The sequence below is a fragment of the Schistocerca piceifrons genome, unplaced genomic scaffold, assembly GCF_021461385.2.
Source record: "Schistocerca piceifrons isolate TAMUIC-IGC-003096 unplaced genomic scaffold, iqSchPice1.1 HiC_scaffold_872, whole genome shotgun sequence".
NCBI classification, from domain to species: domain Eukaryota; kingdom Metazoa; phylum Arthropoda; class Insecta; order Orthoptera; family Acrididae; genus Schistocerca; species Schistocerca piceifrons.
This window is the reverse complement of record NW_025729138.1, coordinates 1-20018: the sequence shown is the minus strand read 5'-3', so window position 1 is coordinate 20018 and position 20018 is coordinate 1. Positions and strand designations below refer to the sequence as shown.

At 41.5% G+C, this 20018-nt stretch overlaps 1 protein-coding gene across 1 annotated transcript in view; it reads left to right on the top strand.

The window, feature by feature from the left end:
* Positions 1 to 18482, top strand: part of LOC124771039 (protein son of sevenless-like) — a gene marked incomplete at both ends in the record, with an annotated part of 46368 nt that extends 27886 nt beyond the window's left edge. The window contains 9 exons of the mRNA XM_047249275.1: positions 148 to 255; positions 332 to 492; positions 608 to 764; positions 877 to 984; positions 1071 to 1226; positions 5592 to 5774; positions 9995 to 10112; positions 15066 to 15235; positions 18366 to 18482. Coding sequence (XP_047105231.1) covers positions 148 to 255; positions 332 to 492; positions 608 to 764; positions 877 to 984; positions 1071 to 1226; positions 5592 to 5774; positions 9995 to 10112; positions 15066 to 15235; positions 18366 to 18482 — 1278 coding nt within the window. The remainder of the gene's footprint in view (positions 1 to 147; positions 256 to 331; positions 493 to 607; positions 765 to 876; positions 985 to 1070; positions 1227 to 5591; positions 5775 to 9994; positions 10113 to 15065; positions 15236 to 18365) is intronic.
* Positions 18483 to 20018: the final 1536 nt, after the last annotated feature.

Sequence of the window (20018 nt, the reverse complement as noted above, 5' to 3'; positions counted from 1 at the left end):
GAAGGTTTGGCAATTTTTTGTCAGATGATGTGACTGATTTCTCACAGCAGTGCCAAATATTTGTTAGTAAAACTATTATTGTTAAATATCCCTTGTTAAATATCCCTTGTTAATGATCAAATATATGATGAATCATATTATTTTCAGGGAGCCACACTGTATAAATTGGTCGAGAGGCTAACTTATCATATATATGCTGATCCCATGTTTGTACGCACTTTTCTCACAACCTACAGAAGCTTCTGTTCGCCACAGGTGAGCATTTTGTTTTTTACTGGAAATAGTGTTGGAGTTAACAGGTTTTGTCAGTAATGATAAATGATAACTTCAGGAACTCCTTGGTCTCCTGGTAGAGAGATTTAACATTCCCGATCCATCCATCGTGTATGAGGATAATAAAGATTCATTAGAGTCAGATAAGACGCTAAAAAATTCACAGCGAGAAGACTGGAAAAGGTATCGAAAAGAGTACTGTCAGCCAGTACAGTTCAGGTAAGAGTCACATTTCATCGGATTTCCTTTTTAATTCAGAGTTAGCCTTAAATTTTACTGAATATGATATTTTTTTTTTATAAGATATCTTAAAACTGTGAGATTCTGCTTGCAGGGTGCTAAACGTACTAAGACATTGGGTAGATCATCATTTTTATGACTTTGAAAGGGATCCAGCATTGTTAGAGCAACTTAACAATTTTTTAAATACAGTAAATGGAAAATCAATGAGGAAGTGGGTCGATTCAGTGTTGAAAATTGTGCAGCGAAAGGTAAGCAGTAAAATATGTCTAATGAAGATATTTTGAAATTATTGTGAAAAAATATGTTGTAAATATTTTGAAATTATTGTGAAAAAATACGTTGTAAATTGGTATATTTTAGTCTGATCCAGCTGAACAGCAGAGAGAAATTAGATTTGCTTTTGACCGTTCGCCACCTCCGACTGAATGGCATATCCGCTGCCCTGAAGAAGAATGGAATATTCTGACTGTAAATAAGCATTTCACTACTTTTAGAAACATTTGATATTTGTCTCGCAGAATAGAATTATTTACTGTCTTTTTGTTTCTTTGCAGCTACATCCAATAGAAATTGCTCGTCAGCTGACATTGTTGGAGTTCGAACTCTACAGGGCAGTAAAACCATCAGAACTTGTTGGAAGTGTGTGGACCAAAAAGGAAAAAGAACAGACTTCTCCGAACCTTCTTCGCATGATCAAACATACGACAAATGTAAGATTTCATCAAGTCCTTGAACTGTAAAGAAAGAGATCTTAATTGTCTATTAAATAATTTTGGCACTATGTCCATGTGCTGCCCAGTTTTGTAATGGGAGTTATGCAAAACACGGACGTATAATTTCATCAAAAGTGTTCTGATGTTCTACAGTGGGTTTCAAAATGAGTAGGTGCTAGAATATGTCACTCAAGTAGGAAATACAGGGGAAAAGTATAGATTGGTGCTGGGGACAACTATAGCCTTTGAATTGACTTTAAATATGTCAGTATTATTGGGTTACTGTGAGCCTCATTACACCAAGCTTATAAGGCTCTTAAAAATTCTTGTGTGTTGTAAATGTCAGTAATATGAACATTACCTTAGTACGTAATGATCAGAAAGTACAGTAAAACACTCCTTGTTCAGAAAGACATATTCCTGGCTGTAGGCATTGTTTGACCGTGTATGTCACAATCTAGTGTAGAGTCCAGAGTATAGGAAGAAAATTAAAGTAAAAGGAGACACTGTGTGCTGAACTATACAGCTAATGAATTGCAGAACAGAGGTCCTTTCCACACTAGTCAAAACATTTGTGAAGTCAATGACTGAATACAAATAGTAATATTATGTGGATGCTTCTACTTGGCAGTTTTAGAGGGGGGAGTTTTGAACTAGAATTATGTAAGGTACTGATAGAGGTCATGCCCGAACTGGCACATTTACACCACCAGAAATTGGTTGTGCTGTAGCTGTTACTGAATGCTTTGGGTACTCCGCTTTGCTTTGGATTGTGCATTGCTCATTGTTTCCTGTTCTTATTTCAGAATGAGGGAAAAAACTAACACCAGTCCACCACAGGGTTCAAGTACAACTCTCGTAACACCAGACACCAGAAAGAATGGCGATCACTATGACTTTGTGTCAGTTATATGTTTGCAGAAGCACAGAACAAGGGTTCAGGCTGCCAGACCTGTGAAAGGGCTCCCCTTGCATCGCTCCTCTCCTCTCAGGCTGTCCACATTCTCATTTATTTATGTTCGTAGCCAGTTAACCCATTACAGTGTCTGCACTGTACGAGAAGCGAGTCTGCAACTATACATATAACCACATTTATTTCCAAATCGGCATTGAATACTCAATGAATCTAAACAAGGCTGATATCCACCATTCTATAATGACCAGACAAAAGTGAAATTAACTTCGATGTAAGCAACAGTTTTGGAAATCAAAGTATTACAACCAGAATTAAGTTGTTCTTTTCCTTGCCCTTTCTGTTGTTGTAGTGCTCCCCCAACGAAGATACGATGAGGAGGTGGGGGGAGGAATTACTGACAAAGGTCAGTTGTACTTCATTAAAACTGGAATGGGTTCGGGACTGAAGTAGAAGAGCTAAAGAGCCTAGCACAGACTAAATATGTTTATATAATTCCAAGAGATAATAATTCTTCAGACTTACTTTCAGGTGAGGTGACACTAATTTTTATACTTGTATCCACGAGGACTGGGGATCAGAATCCCTTTCAATCTTCTTGTAGAATTTTCAGAGTTTCGCTGTGATACCTGTTTTCAAAGTGGACACTGAGATAGTTCCTTGAATTAGGCTGATTTACATACAGTCAGCTTCTACATTATCTGTAATGACATGTTTATTGGTGGGGCTGTAGATTCTCACCTTTTCCCTTTTGACTTGCATGTGCTATTAGCGACACAGTTTTACAGGCAAAACAAATAATGAAGTAAAATAGCAAAGGGAGTTGTGTTAATGATATTCAGCCATTAGACGCACCTCCATTTATTATCCATAACACTCAAATTGCCACCTACTGACATGTTTCATTTGAAATGGGGCTGTGTTACCTTTGTATCCACTTCATGAACACCCTGAAAGCTAAGTTCTCACATGAAACTGAAAAGATCTCCCAGCAATTCCTCCTCCTCCTTGGCAACATTAAACTGCATTATATGCAGAGAGCTTCCTGAGATTTTGTCATACACTTAAAACACTTGGTGGATTAAACAATGGAAAATTGAGGACGGATTGTAACAATGTTACGAGAAGGAAAGTTGCTACTGGCCATATATTTCTCTCTCTCTCTCTCTCTCTCTCTCTCTCTCTCTCACACACACACACACACACACACACACACACACACACACACACACACGACTGGGTCTCAGGCAACTGAGGCCACACTGCGGACAGCAGAACCAGTGCACAATAAGAATGGCAACTGGGTTGGGAGGGGAAGGGATAGTAGAATAGATGTGGTGGACAGTGGAAGTGCTGCATGTTAGATGGAGGGCTGGTGAGATGTGGGGAGGGGGGGATTGGAAAATGAGAGAAATAAAAACACTGGATGTGGTGGTAGACCAATACCTTCAACATATTACCTGGAACCTATCCACAATCCTCCAGATCCTCAACAACTTCTTCCCCATTTGCATCACGTAGTTCTACTCAACCCAATAAGCCACTTTCCTCAATAGTCATCTTGTGGTGTTGCAGTTCTTGTTATGTCTGTCCTTGCTATGATTTGGGAAGAGGAATTTCACCTTATGTGAGACACCTTTTTTCTGTTTTGTTTCACCCTCGGACATGTTTCAGCACATTTTGTGCTATCTTCAGTGGGTTGTTTTTTATTTTCTAATTTACATGATACTATTGGACATTTATTTTGGTAGCTATTCTGCTACACAATTTACAACTTCTCATGGTTTTGATATTGTGGTGCATTCTCATATATTGTTGGCAAAGTGAATATGCAGATTTCGTGACCTATGGTCATTTGAACCTGCACTTTCTCTGATTTTTCAAAACATAGGCAGAGTTTTTGCCAACATTACGTGGTGTTGTGGCTATGACTACAAAAACAAATCTCCCGTGCCTTATCTTTCCAGTCTCCCTCCACCTCCCGAAGTCCCACTGTCCAGCTGTAGAGGAGCATTCCCCTCGTAACTCAGTACCACCCTGGATTGAAGCAACTTAATTACATTCTCTCCCAGGGGTACAATTACCTCTCGTCATGCCCTGAAATGAGAAATGTCCTGCCCACTATCCTTCCCACCCTTCCCACTCCTCCCGCAGTGGTATTCCACTGTCCACTGAATCTATGCACTATACTCGTCCATCTGTACGCAACTCTGCTCCTGACCCTTTACCTCATGGCTCATACCCCTGTAATAGACCTAGATGCGAGACTGTCCCATACATCCTCCCACGACCACCTACTCCAGTCTGGTCACAAACATAACCTATCCCATCAAAAGGCCTGTGAAACCAGTCATGTGATCTACAAGCTAAGCTGCAACCACTGTGCTGCATTCTATATGGGCATGACACCCAACAAGCTGTCTGTCCACATGAATGGCCACCAACAAACTGTGGCCAAGAAACAAGTGGACCACCCTGTTGTTGAGCACGCTGCCAAACATGACTCCTTCACTTCAATGATTGCTTACAGCCTGTGCCATATGAATCCTTCCCAGCAACACCAGCTTTCTAAATTACGTAGGTGGGAACTTTCCCTGCAATTATCCTACGCCGCCGCAACCCTTCTGGCCTCAACCTCCATCAGTATTTGTCCTCACCCACCCAGCCCCTTCCCTGTTCTCATTCCAGCACTATGCAGCCCTGATTCTACCTCCGCACTCAGTCTCTTTAATTCTCTCCTTTTCTGCTGCGTGTGTGTGTGTGTGTGTGTGTTTTATATTTGACGAAGGCTTTACTGGCCTAAAGGTTTATTTGTGACAGTGTTTTTGTTGTGCCTATCTGCAACCCAGTATCTGTGCTATATGGTGAGTAACAACTTTCTTTCTTGCAATAGTCTTACGTAGTGGATTAATGAATACAAAAAAATTAACCATGTATGATTTTGCAAAGAAACTGTGTATTTAAGGGATTTTCCTGGCTTCCACTTACAGCTCAGATGCAGATCTGCAGTAATATATTTTCTGTAGTACAATATATGGACAGCACAGTGGCTTTCATATGGAAGAGAATATTCAAAAATTTTCATTTCTTTTACCTTGTCAATTGGTATCTCATTGACTGACTGAGCAATATGCACTTTGTCAGTTGTTGTAACGTACTCTTTTGTTTTTGTTTTAGGACACCAACATTTGTTTCAAGTGATATATTTGTAATGGAGAATAAATGCATTGTACACTTTCACCTCCTTGTCTTTCATCTTAAATCATGTAGTGCTGTCTGCTACACCCTACCCTCTAATGTGTCAGCTGGCATGAGTAACTTCTTTCAGTTTTGTAATTCAAGATGAATATTTGCAATATTAAAGGGAGGTGTAGAAACTGAATTACAATAAAATAGATGAGATGCAAAAATTGTACATTGTAACTAGTAATATTTTTGCTTGTTTGCAGTTCACACGATGGCTAGAAAAAAATATTGTGGAAGCAGAAAACTTTGAAGAAAGAGTTGCAATAGTATCTCGGATAATTGAGATTATGTTAGTTTTACAGGAACTGAACAATTTTAATGGGGTATTGGCTGTTGTGTCGGCAATGGGCTCTGCATCAGTCTTCAGGCTTAAATTTACTTTCCAGGTATGGTATTGTTTTATATTCTGTATGTTAGTGTGACTTAACATTATAAGCTATGTACAGAATTGCTGTTAGTGATGTTTCTTATGTTTTGTCAGCACAAGTGGCTGGCATTGTCAAACATTTGCCCTCCATTACCAGTAGCTGAGTGGACTTGAGCCTGTGACTGGAGATTATATATATATGTCACACAAACTTCTCCAGGCATTTCCCTGGCCATTTTAACTGTGGTTCTCCTGTTATCTGCAGTGATTTATAGCCACAGCACAAGATTCCAGGATCTGTTTATCTTGAGTCGTACTTCTTTCTTGTTAAAAGTATTGTCATGTTTATGAATTTAAAATTAACACTTCCCTGAACAAGCGGATGGGGTAGGTCTTTGCAGAGAGAACCAATGTATCAGGGAATACTTTTACATGATATGTCTCACGGCACGTACTCCTCCAATGCTGATTTCTCTACCTGCCCGAAACTACAATACTGTTTCTGTACACTGATCTTGGAACTGATGGATCATTCAGACATTATGACATAAACTTTTCCACATGTACTCTGCGTGTGGTATGCCAAACACCCGCAGCATTGTGAGTGGTTTCTTTTCTGATCTGAGACACTCTTCGATCTTCCTAATTTGTTTTTGCAGTATGAGAGTAATTCTGTTTGCAAAAGACAAATGTCGCCCACTTGCAACGTCGGGAACACGTGGAAAAGTCTGTGTCGAAATGACAGGACAATCCGTCAGTACCAGGTTCATCGAACTTAAATGGTATTGCAGGTTGGAACAGGTGAAGAAATCAGCTGTGGCGGAGTGTGCTCTGTGTGAGATCAGCCAAGTAATAAAATTCACCAACATACAGAATCATGCTGTGTAGAATGGGTACCATGCCTGTTTGTTCAGGGGAGCCATTGAGATTCATAAAAATGACAGTTTTTAACAAGAAATAAGAAAACTCAATGTAAATCGATCCTGGATTGCCACACAGTGGCCAACAACTATTGAAGGTAGCATAGAGAAAGCCATGGCTGTAGTGAGCAGGAAAAGGTCCCGAGACAAAGGCATGACGGTTCCAAATAATTTCTGGTTATGGGCTCGACTGTGGTCCACTAACGGCAAGCCTTTGACGGTGGCAGCCACTCGTACTGGCAACATTATAGTGCTGTGACGGAGACCAATAAAAGCTTGACTAGGGGAAAAATTTGTGTAATTGCAAACTATTGTAGAGAGGCAGGAGAGAGGGCCGTGAACAACCTGCTAAACTCCTGAGTGACTGGGTGGGTGGGGGGAAGAGGGGAGGTTAATAACTTTTTATCTTTTCCCCGGGTAACTCAAAAACTACAGCTTCTAGCGAAAATGTTTCACAGTACAAAATGAAACTACATTAAATTCCCCACAAAAAGGTCCGATTCCTTTTTATTTTTTTGCCCTCCCCTATATATTGCAGTGGATGGAAGGACTGTAGGTTATTAAAACTGGTGTCTTAATGGTGTAAAATTAATGTTTATACTTAAATAAAGTAAGTTAAGGACAAATATTAAAGCTGTATATCATCCAAGTGTAGTAGAACCATACTAAGGGATAAATTGTTGTATTCTGTGGATGTGATGGGCGGAGGGGGGGGGGGGGGGGGGGAGGGCATAGAGGGTGGAGGGTAGAGGTTTGAAGAAAGGCAGTTGCTGGATTGTGGTCCCTCCTTAGTGGGTCTGCAGCCTGAAGAAAGACCCCACAGTCTCTACCGTACGTCACAAGAAGCAAGAATTGGTTTTACAAAGTTGTTCCAACTTTTCTGCTGCTTGCATCTTGAATCACTGACAGTGAAGTGTGCACACACGTCTGGGTTGGTGGGCTGTTTTATTTTTCACCGATATGGAATACAGATATGAAACAACAACCGTATGGAAGGGATAGGTAGCTACTCACCACATATAGGTAGCTACTCACCACATGTAGGTAGCTACTCACCACATGTAGGTAGCTACTCACCACATGTAGGTAGCTACTCACCACATGTAGGTAGCTACTCACCACATGTAGGTAGCTACTCACCACATGTAGGTAGCTACTCACCACATGTAGGTAGCTACTCACCACATGTAGGTAGCTACTCACCACATGTAGGTAGCTACTCACCACATGTAGGTAGCTACTCACCACATGTAGGTAGCTACTCACCACATGGAGGAGGCATTAAGTAGCAGACAGGCACAATTAAAAAAAAAAAAAAAACAAAAAAAAAAAGGAAACAGACTTGTCTATCATCATGCCCTGAAATGCCCTCGTCCACCCAACCTCTACAACATCCTAGTCCATACCTATGCTTCTCCCAGTCTCAACCCCTTGCCAACAACTGCCCAATCTACCCACTTGGAATTTCCAATTGCAGTCCTGTCGCGGGCTTATCCCACCCTGTCAGAGGTCGGGTCACCTGTGAAATCAGCCATGCTGCATACTAGCTGTGCTGCAACCATTGGGATAACTACCAACTAGCTGTCCACTGGGATAAATGGCCAATTCCCCAAACTGTGGCCAAGAGCAATGTAGATCACCCACTGCCACAGCATGCAGCTGAACAAAACATGCTTGATTTCAGTGGCTGCTTCACTACCTGAGCCATCTGCATTCTCCCCTGCACCACCAGCTTTTCTGAACTTCGCATGTGGGAGTTATCCTTACAGCACATTCTCTGCTCCCAAAATTATCCCTGCCTCAACCTGTGGTAACCTACTGAACCCACACCCTCCACCCTTTTGACATTCCCTCACTCTTTTTGTTTGCCACTCTGCCAGTGTACCCACCTGCCCTTTTCTCTTCCCTGTTCCTCTCTTTTTCCATTCCCCATTTTTTTCTCGACACCTCACCTTCTGATGCTGCCTTTGGCAGTCTCTGGTCGCTGCACACCCTGCCAGACAGTGCTCTTCACTCCTTGGGCGTGTCTGTGTACTGCATTGTCAGTGACTTGTGAGGTGCAGTACGGAAGGATTGGTATAACTTTGTGCAACACCCTGCAGTTGCTTCTTGTGATGTATGGGGGTTGATAAGAGTAGGGAACCCCTGCTTGCTCTTTAGTGTGCAGGTCTATGAAGGAGGGAAGTTAGTGAGCACAGTGTGGCAACATGTCTACCCTCACGCTTCTAACCTTCACACTGATCCTCCTGTACAATGCATTACACCTTCAGAACATAATTCACCTCTGAAAACAGGTCTCTTGCACTTCGGTGTGGTACACACATTTAATATTTGTGCTTGAACCACTTCTTTTACTAATATACATTAATTTTATACAATTTAAATGCTATTGTTAATCTAACAATGGAAAATGCAGGATGGAATGTAGTTGCTACTGACCATATAGTGGAGATGCTGAGTCACAGATATGCATGACAAAAAGACTGCCAGTAAGTGAGCTTTCAGCCCAACAGGCCTTCGTTGAAAATAAACAATATAACACACACCCACACACACACACGCGCGCAAACGCAACCCACACCCATGTGACCACATTCTCTGGCTGTTGAAGCCAGACTCAACAGCCATAGACTGTGGTTATGTGTGTGTGAGTTGCATTTGTGTGTGTGTGTGTGTGTGTGTGTGTGTGTGTGTGTGTGTGTGTGTGTGTGGTGTCTATATTCAATGAAGGCCTCATTGGCCGAAAGCTCACTTTCTGACAGTCTTTTTGTCGTGCCTATCTATGACTCAGCATCTCTGCTATATGGTGAGTAGCTGCTACCTTTTCATAATATTGTTGTTAATAATTTGTGGTTTTTCAATACCCTGCAACACAGAAACTATTAGTTCCATAGAAGAAATGAATAGGGCCATTTCTGTATGAAATTTAATGTAGGTTAATTTTATGCTGGAAAAAAATTGTGCTAGAAGCTGCAGTTTTTATGTTGTTCTAGAAAAACATAGAAAGTTACCTTTAAACACCACACCCACTCTTCCACAGGATTTTTAATATTATGTTCATGGCACTATCTCCTACCACTCTACAAAGATGTGTGAATACACAGAATTTTTATCCTAATTTTCCTTCTCGTACAGGACTATTAGGAAAATCGTTAAACTGTTGACCGAAAAACCAGAAACAAAAGTCAACAGACAGTATGTCATTATTGGCTATATTTCCCTGTCAGCACTTCACATTTTCATTATACCGAAGTTCTGTTTAAGAGGTTACTCTTGGGTTTATAAATCTAACATTACTGAAATATTATTTCCCTTGCAGGCCATATCAGCTCGTTTGGAGAAAGCTCTTGAGGATGCAAGAGAGCTTAATAGTGATCATTTTCGAAAATATCAAGAGAAACTTCGTTCGATTAATCCTCCGTGTGTTCCTTTTTTTGGTGAGTTTTCTAGATAACTTGAAATAGGAGGGGGTTGTAAATTTGTTTAGTTATTCTATTTTCTATGTTCTGCATGAGGTTGAGGGGTCATTCTTTATCCTGAAAATAAGATTCTGTCAACATGGTGATCCACGGTCGTATGATAAAATATATCCTGATAATTATTGATGATGCCAGTGTTGTGAGTATAGTTATGTAGTTAGTTCTGGCTTTAGTGCCTTCCCCCCCCCCCCCCCCCCCCCCCCCCCCTCTCTCTCTCTCTCTCTCTCTCTCTCTCTCTCTCTCTCTCTCTCTCTCTCTCTCTCTCTCTCTCTCTAAGAACAGAAGCAAATGAGTTGTAGCGTATGAAAAATAACAGTGCCTTTAAAATTGTTTTCTTAAATAAAATTACTTGGCTCATACTACTGCAGTTTAACATTCTTTGGTAAATTTCAAATTGCTACCCCATCAATTTTTGCAGGAGGTGACAATTGTCATTCAAATCCTTCTACCCATTGCCATCATTTGTGTGAAATCTTGTATGTAGATGCTTAATGATAAATCTTGTATGTAGATGCTTAATGATAAATCTTGTATGTAGATGCTTAATGATAAGTCTTGTATGTAGATGCTTAATGATAAGTCTTGTATGTAGATGCTTAATGATACACTCACAGTCTCGTTTTAGCATTCATTGGTGATATAAAACCATATAAAAGTGACAGAAACATTGGAAAAGTTAAAACAAATAGCACTAGGCACAATCATGTAAAACCCAATCAGATAGCTCAATCTCTCTCTTCGCAGACAACACAGAAATTATGTCTGATCAGTGGATGTCTGTTGGAAAGAGGTTTATTTGAATATTGCATGTATCATGTCATATTTTAAGCTTGGATTTGAACATGTGGACACTGTGTGGAGGCATTGTTCCTAAAAATCTTAGCTCTGAGCAGATAGAATGACATGTAGAAAAGACAAAGTTATTTGTATCGCCCAACAGACCTGAAACATCGACATTCAAATGGACAAAAATTGCTGTCACTGACATTGCAGTAGCTACAGCAAAATTCAGCAACTCAAAATCAGATTTCTGTGGCCTGTCAAATTTTGTTATTAAGAAGATAGCAGATCTTATACTGCAACCACTTTATATACTAATAAATAGAATTTTTATCTTTTCCAGCCTGTTTAAAAATAATAGTAGTTGTCTCTCTACCTTAAAAAACTGGAGAAGTGCGAGTATGACTCACGCTCAGAGGATTCCACACTAACTTAATCGTGTGTATAGACAATTCATCCATCCCGGGAATTGAGAGTATTGACAATTTTTGCCTGTTGTCAGTATTGATACTGCCAAGATACCAGTTCCAGGAATTGTAAGATTTTTTAGAATGCTTTAATTTTGAATTTAAATTTTTTGTGCAATTTTGCATTTGTTATTGCAGTTGTGTTGACCTCATCTGCTCTTATCCCTGTAGTAGTTACTTGTAAGATTTGACAGAAGTCTCTAGAGTATAAAACGCTACAGTCGTCCACAGGGCTATTGTTGTTATGCTTATGTCGAATTGTTCTATGGAATGGTTCAATGGATATGACATGGGATATCAGAACCTGATTCCAAACAATGGAACTGCAATTTTGCATCAATTACGTGTATTACTTTGCTTCGAACTTTACAGATGCTGTACATGTCATAAGCATAGACAGTCAGGGAATGTTTGTTTGTAGAATAAGCAGTTGGTAAAGGATCTGCGATGCTAGCACCAGTGTGGCGCATTAGTCAGTTGACATTACACCTATCAGCACTAGATGGCAAAAGCATTGTTTTCACAGCAGCTGGGGGATTCTCTTCACCGTAACTCAGCCAGTTAAATTGAAATATTTGTATTGTAAATTATATGCAAACTCCTTCCTTGTGAATCACACTACCTGTTACTGAGAACCAGATCAAAATTCCCACAGTAATTGCTTAGATTTTTGACAGATTATGAGTAAAATGTAAGTCTGTAACCGAAATATATAGAGGGAAACATTCCACCTGGGAAAAATATATCTAAAAAGAAAGATGATGTAACTTACCAAACGAAAGTGTTGGTATGTTGAGAGGCACACAAACACACACACACACAAATTCAAGCTTTCACAACCCACGGTTGCTTCATCAGGATGAAGCAAGCATGGGTTGCGAAAGCTTGAATTTTGTGTGTGTGTGTTTGTGTTTGTTTGTGTATCTATGAACATACCAACGCTTTCGTTCGGTAAGTTACATCATCTTTGTGTGTGTGTGTGTGTGTGTGTGTGTGTGTGTGTGTGTGTAGCGCACATGTATGAGAGTGTACACCTGTCCTTTTTTCCCCCTAAGCTAAGTCTTTCCGCTCCCGGGATTGGAATGACTCCTTATCCTCTCCCTTAAAACCCACATCCTTTCGTCTTTCCCTCTCCTTCCCTCTTTCCTGATGAAGCAACCGTTGGTTGCGAAAGCTTGAATTTTGTGTGTGTGTTTGTGTTTATTTGTGTGTCTATCAACATACCAACACTTTCGTTTGGTAAGTTACATCATCTTTGTTTTTAGATATATTTTTCCCACGTGGAATGTTTCTTATGTAATATAATTACAAATTACAGGCTTTGTATTTTTTCTTTTACTTGTACTGTGAAACCATGCTTCTTGCCAAAGTTTATGAATCTAGGTCAATGGGAAGCTTCCTATAGGTTTTGATGAGTGTGTTAGTGAGCATCAAAAAATGGTCATGTCTTTTGATTGCATTGATTTAGAAGCTTTTTTCTTTTTGCCGTCATGGGACTGTAGAACTTATTATGTGACAAAATTTCAACTTTAAACCTGTACTTGTTCCTGAGAAAAGCGGTCTTAAAAGTTGGACAGCAGTGTGGTCCAATAAAGGTTCTGTTTTTACTAATTGAGGTTCAGATCCATAAAAAGGAAACAAGTCTTGTGTTGCTAATTGCTGTCAGATTTCTTTTGCCCCGATACTTTCGGTAATAGTATAACATTGTATGTATCAACATATTTACAAACATTTTATCTGTAATGAAACACTGACAAACTCGTTATGGCTTCAGGGAAAAATCATGTACACCAGAAGCTGTTGAAAATGTTGTTTCGGCCATATGCAGTGTCTTTGGAGCAAAATCATCTGTTGATGCTATACTGATCGATTTGAGCTAGGCATTTGCCTTGTAAATCATTAGATTCTTATAGGTAAACTGAGGTGCTGTGACATTGTGTATTGTTAAATTTGCACAAACGTTAATAGCATGGAAAATACTCAAAGATTAAATAAGTAAGTGGAATTTATAGTCATGTGAGTGAATCCAATGACAAGAATACTGAAGGCAGTAATGATATACCTCTAACTCTTCACACCTACAAAAAACAAAAATGAGCAGATGAAAGGTACTGCTCAACATATCCAAATGCAGGCTTCCTCAGCTAATTTCAAAGGCAGGGTCTTCTAATTATGAGCCAGGTAACAGTTTAATTATCATTTAAACCATAAAAAATTTTCCCACGTGCCACCTTTTGGTGCAAGAAGGTGAGCAATACATATAACTTGCTGAAATTCCACATCACGGTGAAGCTGTTACCTGGATGCAAACACTGCCTGTCAGCAGTCATACTGTAAATATCTTTACAGACTGTAGAAGTATTCGTAAGACTTTTTGGCACGAAATATCAGGTTTCCTTTGTATTTCAATTATTATTATTATTATTATTATTATTATTAGTAGTAGTAGTAGTAGTAGAGGCAGAAGTGGCGATGGTAGTGGTATTTTGCCTCCCTAAGACACTTGTGCTGACTGACCATTGGTGTTCTTCAAATTACTTCAGTTTTTGCATTTATTCTGAATTATTAAGATGCAGGAAGGTGAGCAGGAACCAGAGATCACTTTCTTTTCAGTTACTGCTGTTGTAGGGGAGTTACACATTGTCTGACTGCAGTGGACACTTGCGTGTCTTGCTGCAGAGCTTATGTTGCACATGAACGGTAATGGTAGTATGTTAATGTAATACATTCTGGTGTGGTTTTCCTTATGCTGAATTATTTTGATGTTGATTTAGTATTTATTTAATTTCAAATACCAGTTTACTATTCAAACAATGTGTTTTACGGTGGCGTCTCTGTATTTCACAACTGCTTTATCAGTGTATCGCTTCTCTTCAAAGAACGGAAGCATCTTTGAACGACCTTATAGCATTGATTTTCACTACTTTTGAAACTCGTCTTACGACTATTGTTTTTAAAGAATATCATTATCTTTTGGACTTTCTTGGGCAATACACCACATTGCATACTGTTGCAAGCAGTAGAAATTGAATTGATTTCTTATCTGCATCGATTGCACAAGGATCATGCATCTCGTCTTTGCTACCAGACTAATCATCAGAGTGGGACATACCTCACATCTTGATGCTTTGGATTACTTTAACCTCCACTAAGATTTGTAGATTTAGCAAATTATGTTACGCTGCAAACATTAACCTCCAATCAGAAACATTTGGGTTAATTTTCTGAATTGCCAATGTCTGTTGGTGTCATCTTGTTTTGTGAAGAGAAACTAGAACTACTGTTATAATACTGAGAGATGAGCATGATGTGCTTCATGAAGCTTGCATAAATAAACTAATGCTGTTGACAGTGTAGCCAAAAATACCTGAATGTAGTTTCATACCAACCGACAAGATTGGATTCTCCAAATGTTGCCAAAAATGGCAGAAACAGGTAAAAGAAGGTTTCTTATTATAATGAATGTGAATACCTTAGTGTACTTAGTTCATATATGAGGTCAGTACTGTAACATATATAATGCATTTGTTTATTCTTATTAGTTTTTTTTTCAATTGGTAATATGAATATTTTCTTACACTTAAAAAACACACTTCATGAAACAGCTATTTAAGTTCATTAATTTTTACTGTTGCTAGAAATGAAAAAAAAATCATTTCTGCAGGTATGTACCTGACTAACATCCTTCATATTGAAGAGGGAAATCCTGACTACTTGCCAAACTCTCCAGAACTTATTAACTTCAGCAAACGACGGAAAGTAGCTGAAATAACGGGTGAAATACAACAGTACCAGAACCAACCTTATTGTTTAAAGACTGAACCAAAGATTCGGGTGTGTACCTATCTACTAGTATGTGGTATAATAAAAAGGTTTCTTTTGTATATATATTATGAGAGTATTGCTGCTTTTTTTACCCTTAATCTTACAATAATATGTCATCACAGGAGAAACCTGGAGTTACTCTAATCACATAATCTGATTAGAGGTTCCTTTTTCACTGAAGTCTTTGGTAAAAAGGAAATTTTGAAAGATGAAATCTATCAAAACTGGACATTTATTATGAGAAGGAAAGTTGCTACTCACCATATAGTGGAGATGCTGCAGTCTCAGGCAACTGAGGCCACACTGCTCGCAGCAGCACTAGTTCGCGGTATGTCCTCAGTTGCCTGAGACTGCAATCGTGTGTGCGCGTGTCATCTAATTTTGGCGAATGCCTTACTGACCAATAGCTTATTTGTGACAGTCTTTTGTTGTGCCTATCTGTGACTCAGCATCTCAGCTATATGGTGAGTAGAACTTTCATTCTCATAAATTGTTACATCCATCCTCGATTTTTCATAGTTTGATCACTGGAAATTTTTGTCTCAGAGAAAATAAGTCTGTTTTCTAACAATTAAATCGGTAGTATCTGGTATTTTGATGTAGTTAGAGAAGGAAAGCTAGAAAAAAATGGTGTAAACAGACATGAGAATAAAACTGCCAGTTTCCTTTTGTGGTACTTAACTCCCGCCCCCCTATCTCTCTCTCTCCCCCCTCCCTCCCCCCACTCTTCCTCCCCCCACTCTTCCTCCCCCCGCTCTTCCTCCCCCCGCTCTTCCTCCCCCCGCTCTCCTCCCCCCGCTCTTCCTCCCCCCCGCTCTTCCTCCCCCCGCTCTTCCTCCCCCCGCTCTTCCTCCCCCCGCTCTTCCTCCCCCGCTCTTCCTCCCCCCGCTCTTCCTCCCCCGCTCTTCCTCCCCCCGCTCTTCCTCCCCCCGCTCTTCCTCCCCCCGCTCTTCCTCCCCCCGCTCTTCCTCCCCCCGCTCTTCCTCCCCCCGCTCTTCCTCCCCCCGCTCTTCCTCCCCCCGCTCTTCCTCCCCCCGCTCTTCCTCCCCCCGCTCTTCCTCCCCCCGCTCTTCCTCCCCCCGCTCTTCCTCCCCCCGCTCTTCCTCCCCCCGCTCTTCCTCCCCCCGCTCTTCTCCCCCCGCTCTTCCTCCCCCGCTCTTCCTCCCCCCGCTCTTCCTCCCCCCGCTCTTCCTCCCCCCGCTCTTCCTCCCCCGCTCTTCCTCCCCCCGCTCTTCCCTCCCCCCGCTCTTCCTCCCCCGCCTCTTCCTCCCCCCGCTCTTCCTCCCCCCCGCTCTTCCTCCCCCCCGCTCTTCCTCCCCCCCCGCTCTTCCTACCCCCCCGCTCTTCCTCCCCCCCCGCTCTTCCTCCCCCCGCTCTTCCTCCCCCCCCGCTCTTCCTCCCCCCCCCGCTCTTTCCTCCCCCCCCGCTCTTCCCCCCCCCCCCGCTCTTCCCCCCCCGCTCTTCCCCCCCCGCTCTTCCTCCCCCCCCGCTCTTCCCCCCCCCCCGCTCTTCCTCCCCCCCGCTCTTCCTCCCCCCCGCTCTTCCTCCCCCCCGCTCTTCCTCCCCCCCGCTCTTCCTCCCCCCCCCGCTCTTCCTCCCCCCCCCGCTCTTCCTCCCCCCCGCTCTTCCTCCCCCCCGCTCTTCCTCCCCCCCCGCTCTTCCTCCCCCCCCGCTCTTCCTCCCCCCCCGCCCTTCCTCCCCCCCCGCCCTTCCTCCCCCCCGCCCTTCCTCCCCCCCCGCCCTTCCTCCCCCCCCGCCCTTCCCTCCCCCCCCCCGCCCTTCCTCCTCCCCCCCGCCCTTCCTCCTCCCCCCCGCCCTTCCTCCTCCCCCCCGCCCTTCCTCCTCCCCCCCGCCCTTCCTCCTCCCCCCCGCCCTTCTCCTCCCCCCCCGCCCTTCCTCCTCCCCCCCGCCCTTCCTCCTCCCCCCGCCCTTCCTCCTCCCCCCCGCCCTTCCTCCTCCCCCCCCCCGCCCTTCCTCCTCCCCCCCCCGCCCTTCCTCCTCCCCCCCCCGCCCTTCCTCCTCCCCCCCCCGCCCTTCCTCCTCCCCCCCCCCCCCGCCCTTCTTCCTCCCCCCCCCCCCCCCGCCCTTCTTCCTCCCCCCCCGCCCTTCTTCTCCCCCCCGCCCTTCTTCCTCCCCCCCCCCGCCCTTCTTCCTCCCCCCCCGCCCTTCCTCCCCCCCCCGCTCTTCCTCCTGCCCCCCCCATCCCTGCCCCATTTCTTGATCTCTATTTTTATATCTATCACACATACAATATCTTAGTAGAGCTCTAAAGATCACTACTTTCTTGCACTCAATTTGTGCTGCTAATAATTTGATTCAATGTACTGGGTGATCAAAATGTCAGTATAAATTTGGAAACTGAATAAATCACGGAATAATGTAGATAGGTAGGTACAAATTGACACACATGCTTGGAATGACATGGATTTTATTAGAACCAAAAAAATACAAAAGTTCAAAAAATGTCCGACAGATGGCACTTCATCTGATCAGAATAGCAATAATTAGCATAACAGAGTAAGACAAAGCAAAGATTATGTTCTTTACAGGAAATGCTCAATATGTCCACCATCATTACTCAACAATAGCTGTAGTCGAGGAATAATGTTGTGAATAGCACTTAAAGCATGTCGGGAGCTATGGTGAGGCATTGGCGTCGGATTTTTGTCTTTCAGCATCTCTAGAGATGTCGATCAATCACGATACACTTGCGATCTCAGGTAACCCCAAAGCCAATAATCGCACAGACTGAGGTCTGGGGACCTGGGAGGCCAAGCATGACGAAAGTGGCGGCTTAGCACACGATCATTACCAAACGACACATGCAAGAGATCTTTCATGCATCTAGCAATATTGGGTGCTTCTAATAAAACCCCATGTCATTCCAAGCATGTGTGTCAATTTTTACACCTCTATATACATTATTCCATGGTTTATTAAGTTTTAAAATTTATACTGACTTTTTGATCACCCGGTATTATTCGTGTTTTAAGTCTGTCTCTGGTTTCACTGTATTTAATGTAAATCTTCCTTTTCATATCTTTATAAAAAATAGAATATAGAATATGCATACATTGTAACTACAACTCCACATGCCATAACTTCAAAATTATTTTTTAAGTGTCCTTTTTTATTGCAGCATTTTTTGGAAACACTGGCACCATTTGAAGATATGAAAGATGCAGATATCAGCAATTACTTGTACAATAAGTCATTGGAAATAGAGCCTCGTGGTTGCAGACAGCCACCTAGATTTGTGAGTAAAAAATAAATAAATAAATAAATAAATTTATGTAGCGTGATAATTGCAGGAAACGGCAATAAAACTTCAATATAAAACACACACAAATAGGTTCAGTTAACGTACAGGGCCTCTAAAAATAAATTGTGGAAAATGCATGAACTGAACAGTGACAGTATCTGCCTCTCACTCATTAATGTATAACCCATTTGGGTCATGACCACTATTAACTGATTCTTATTGTGAATGTCTGGCAATATGGAGCACTGATTAATTAAGGAAAATAAACCCTTTCAATGAATCTGTAATCATTGTGAACTTTATGAACCGTTCTGTCATAGTAATTTAAGAATTTTTTATTATTTTATTTCACATTAAATGCTTTGACCCTTGCATCTTCAGAAGTTGTAATTAAGATCAGAAGCAATATAAAAATTGTTAAGTATAATGTATGTACATATCAAGCACTAACAGCAGTGACACATCACTTGTTAAACTTAAAACTTCTCAAATAAGGTGAATGTATAGTAAACTGTGTGCTGAAGCAAGGTGTCAACTACCAGTTAAGCTCAAAAGTTCACACTGGCAAAAATGGTAGCCGAGAGGCAACACTACAAATACTACCTGACAAATTTTGAAATATGACTTCATAGTTGATCATTGTACTGTGCACGATGAAGCACAGAAGGATGAATAGAAGTTTACATTTCGTTTGTTTAGATAGAAATGATGCAAGCGTAATGGGAATGAAGTAATACATGGAATATTGGTTCAAGCTTTCAAACATTTCAATCATTATTGATCGATTAACAGTTATTAGTCATCAGTCTATAGTCTGGTTTGATGCCGCTATCGAAATTTGTGTTCTGTTCAATTCTATTTGTATCTGCATTGCAGCAACAGCTGACATCCACTCGAACTTGCTTATTGTATTTGAGCCTGGTTGTCTTCTACAGTTTTAACCCCTAACTCTTCCCTTCCTTCCCTTCCTTACCAAACTGACTATTGCTTGATGTCGCAAGATGTGTCCTATCAATCAATCCTTCTTTTAGCCAACATGTGCCATAAATTTCTTTTCTGTTCAGTTCAGTATGGCCTCAGTAGTTACCCACTCCACTCAAGTAATCTACAACATGCTTCTGTAGCACCACATTTCAAAAGTGTGTGTTCTTTTCTCAACTATCCTATTTATCATCCATGTTTCACTGCCTTTCAGGGCTGCACTTCAAACAAATGCTTCAGAAAAATGCATCCTAACACTTAAATTTATGACAGATATTTTAATATTGTTCTTTTTCAAGGGCACTTTCCTTGCTATTGTCAGTTTACATTTTATATCTCTCCACTTTCGGTGTCATTGTCTTGCTACACAAATAGCAAAAACTCATCTGACCATTTCCAGTAATTCATTTCCTAACCAAATTATCTGGGCTTGATGTGATTTAGCTAAACTTCTTTCTTCAGGGACACAGGATGTTTATTCTCAACATTTCCCTACTTGTCTCTGTTAACAATACATATGTGAAATAGAAATAAAAAATTTCAGCATTT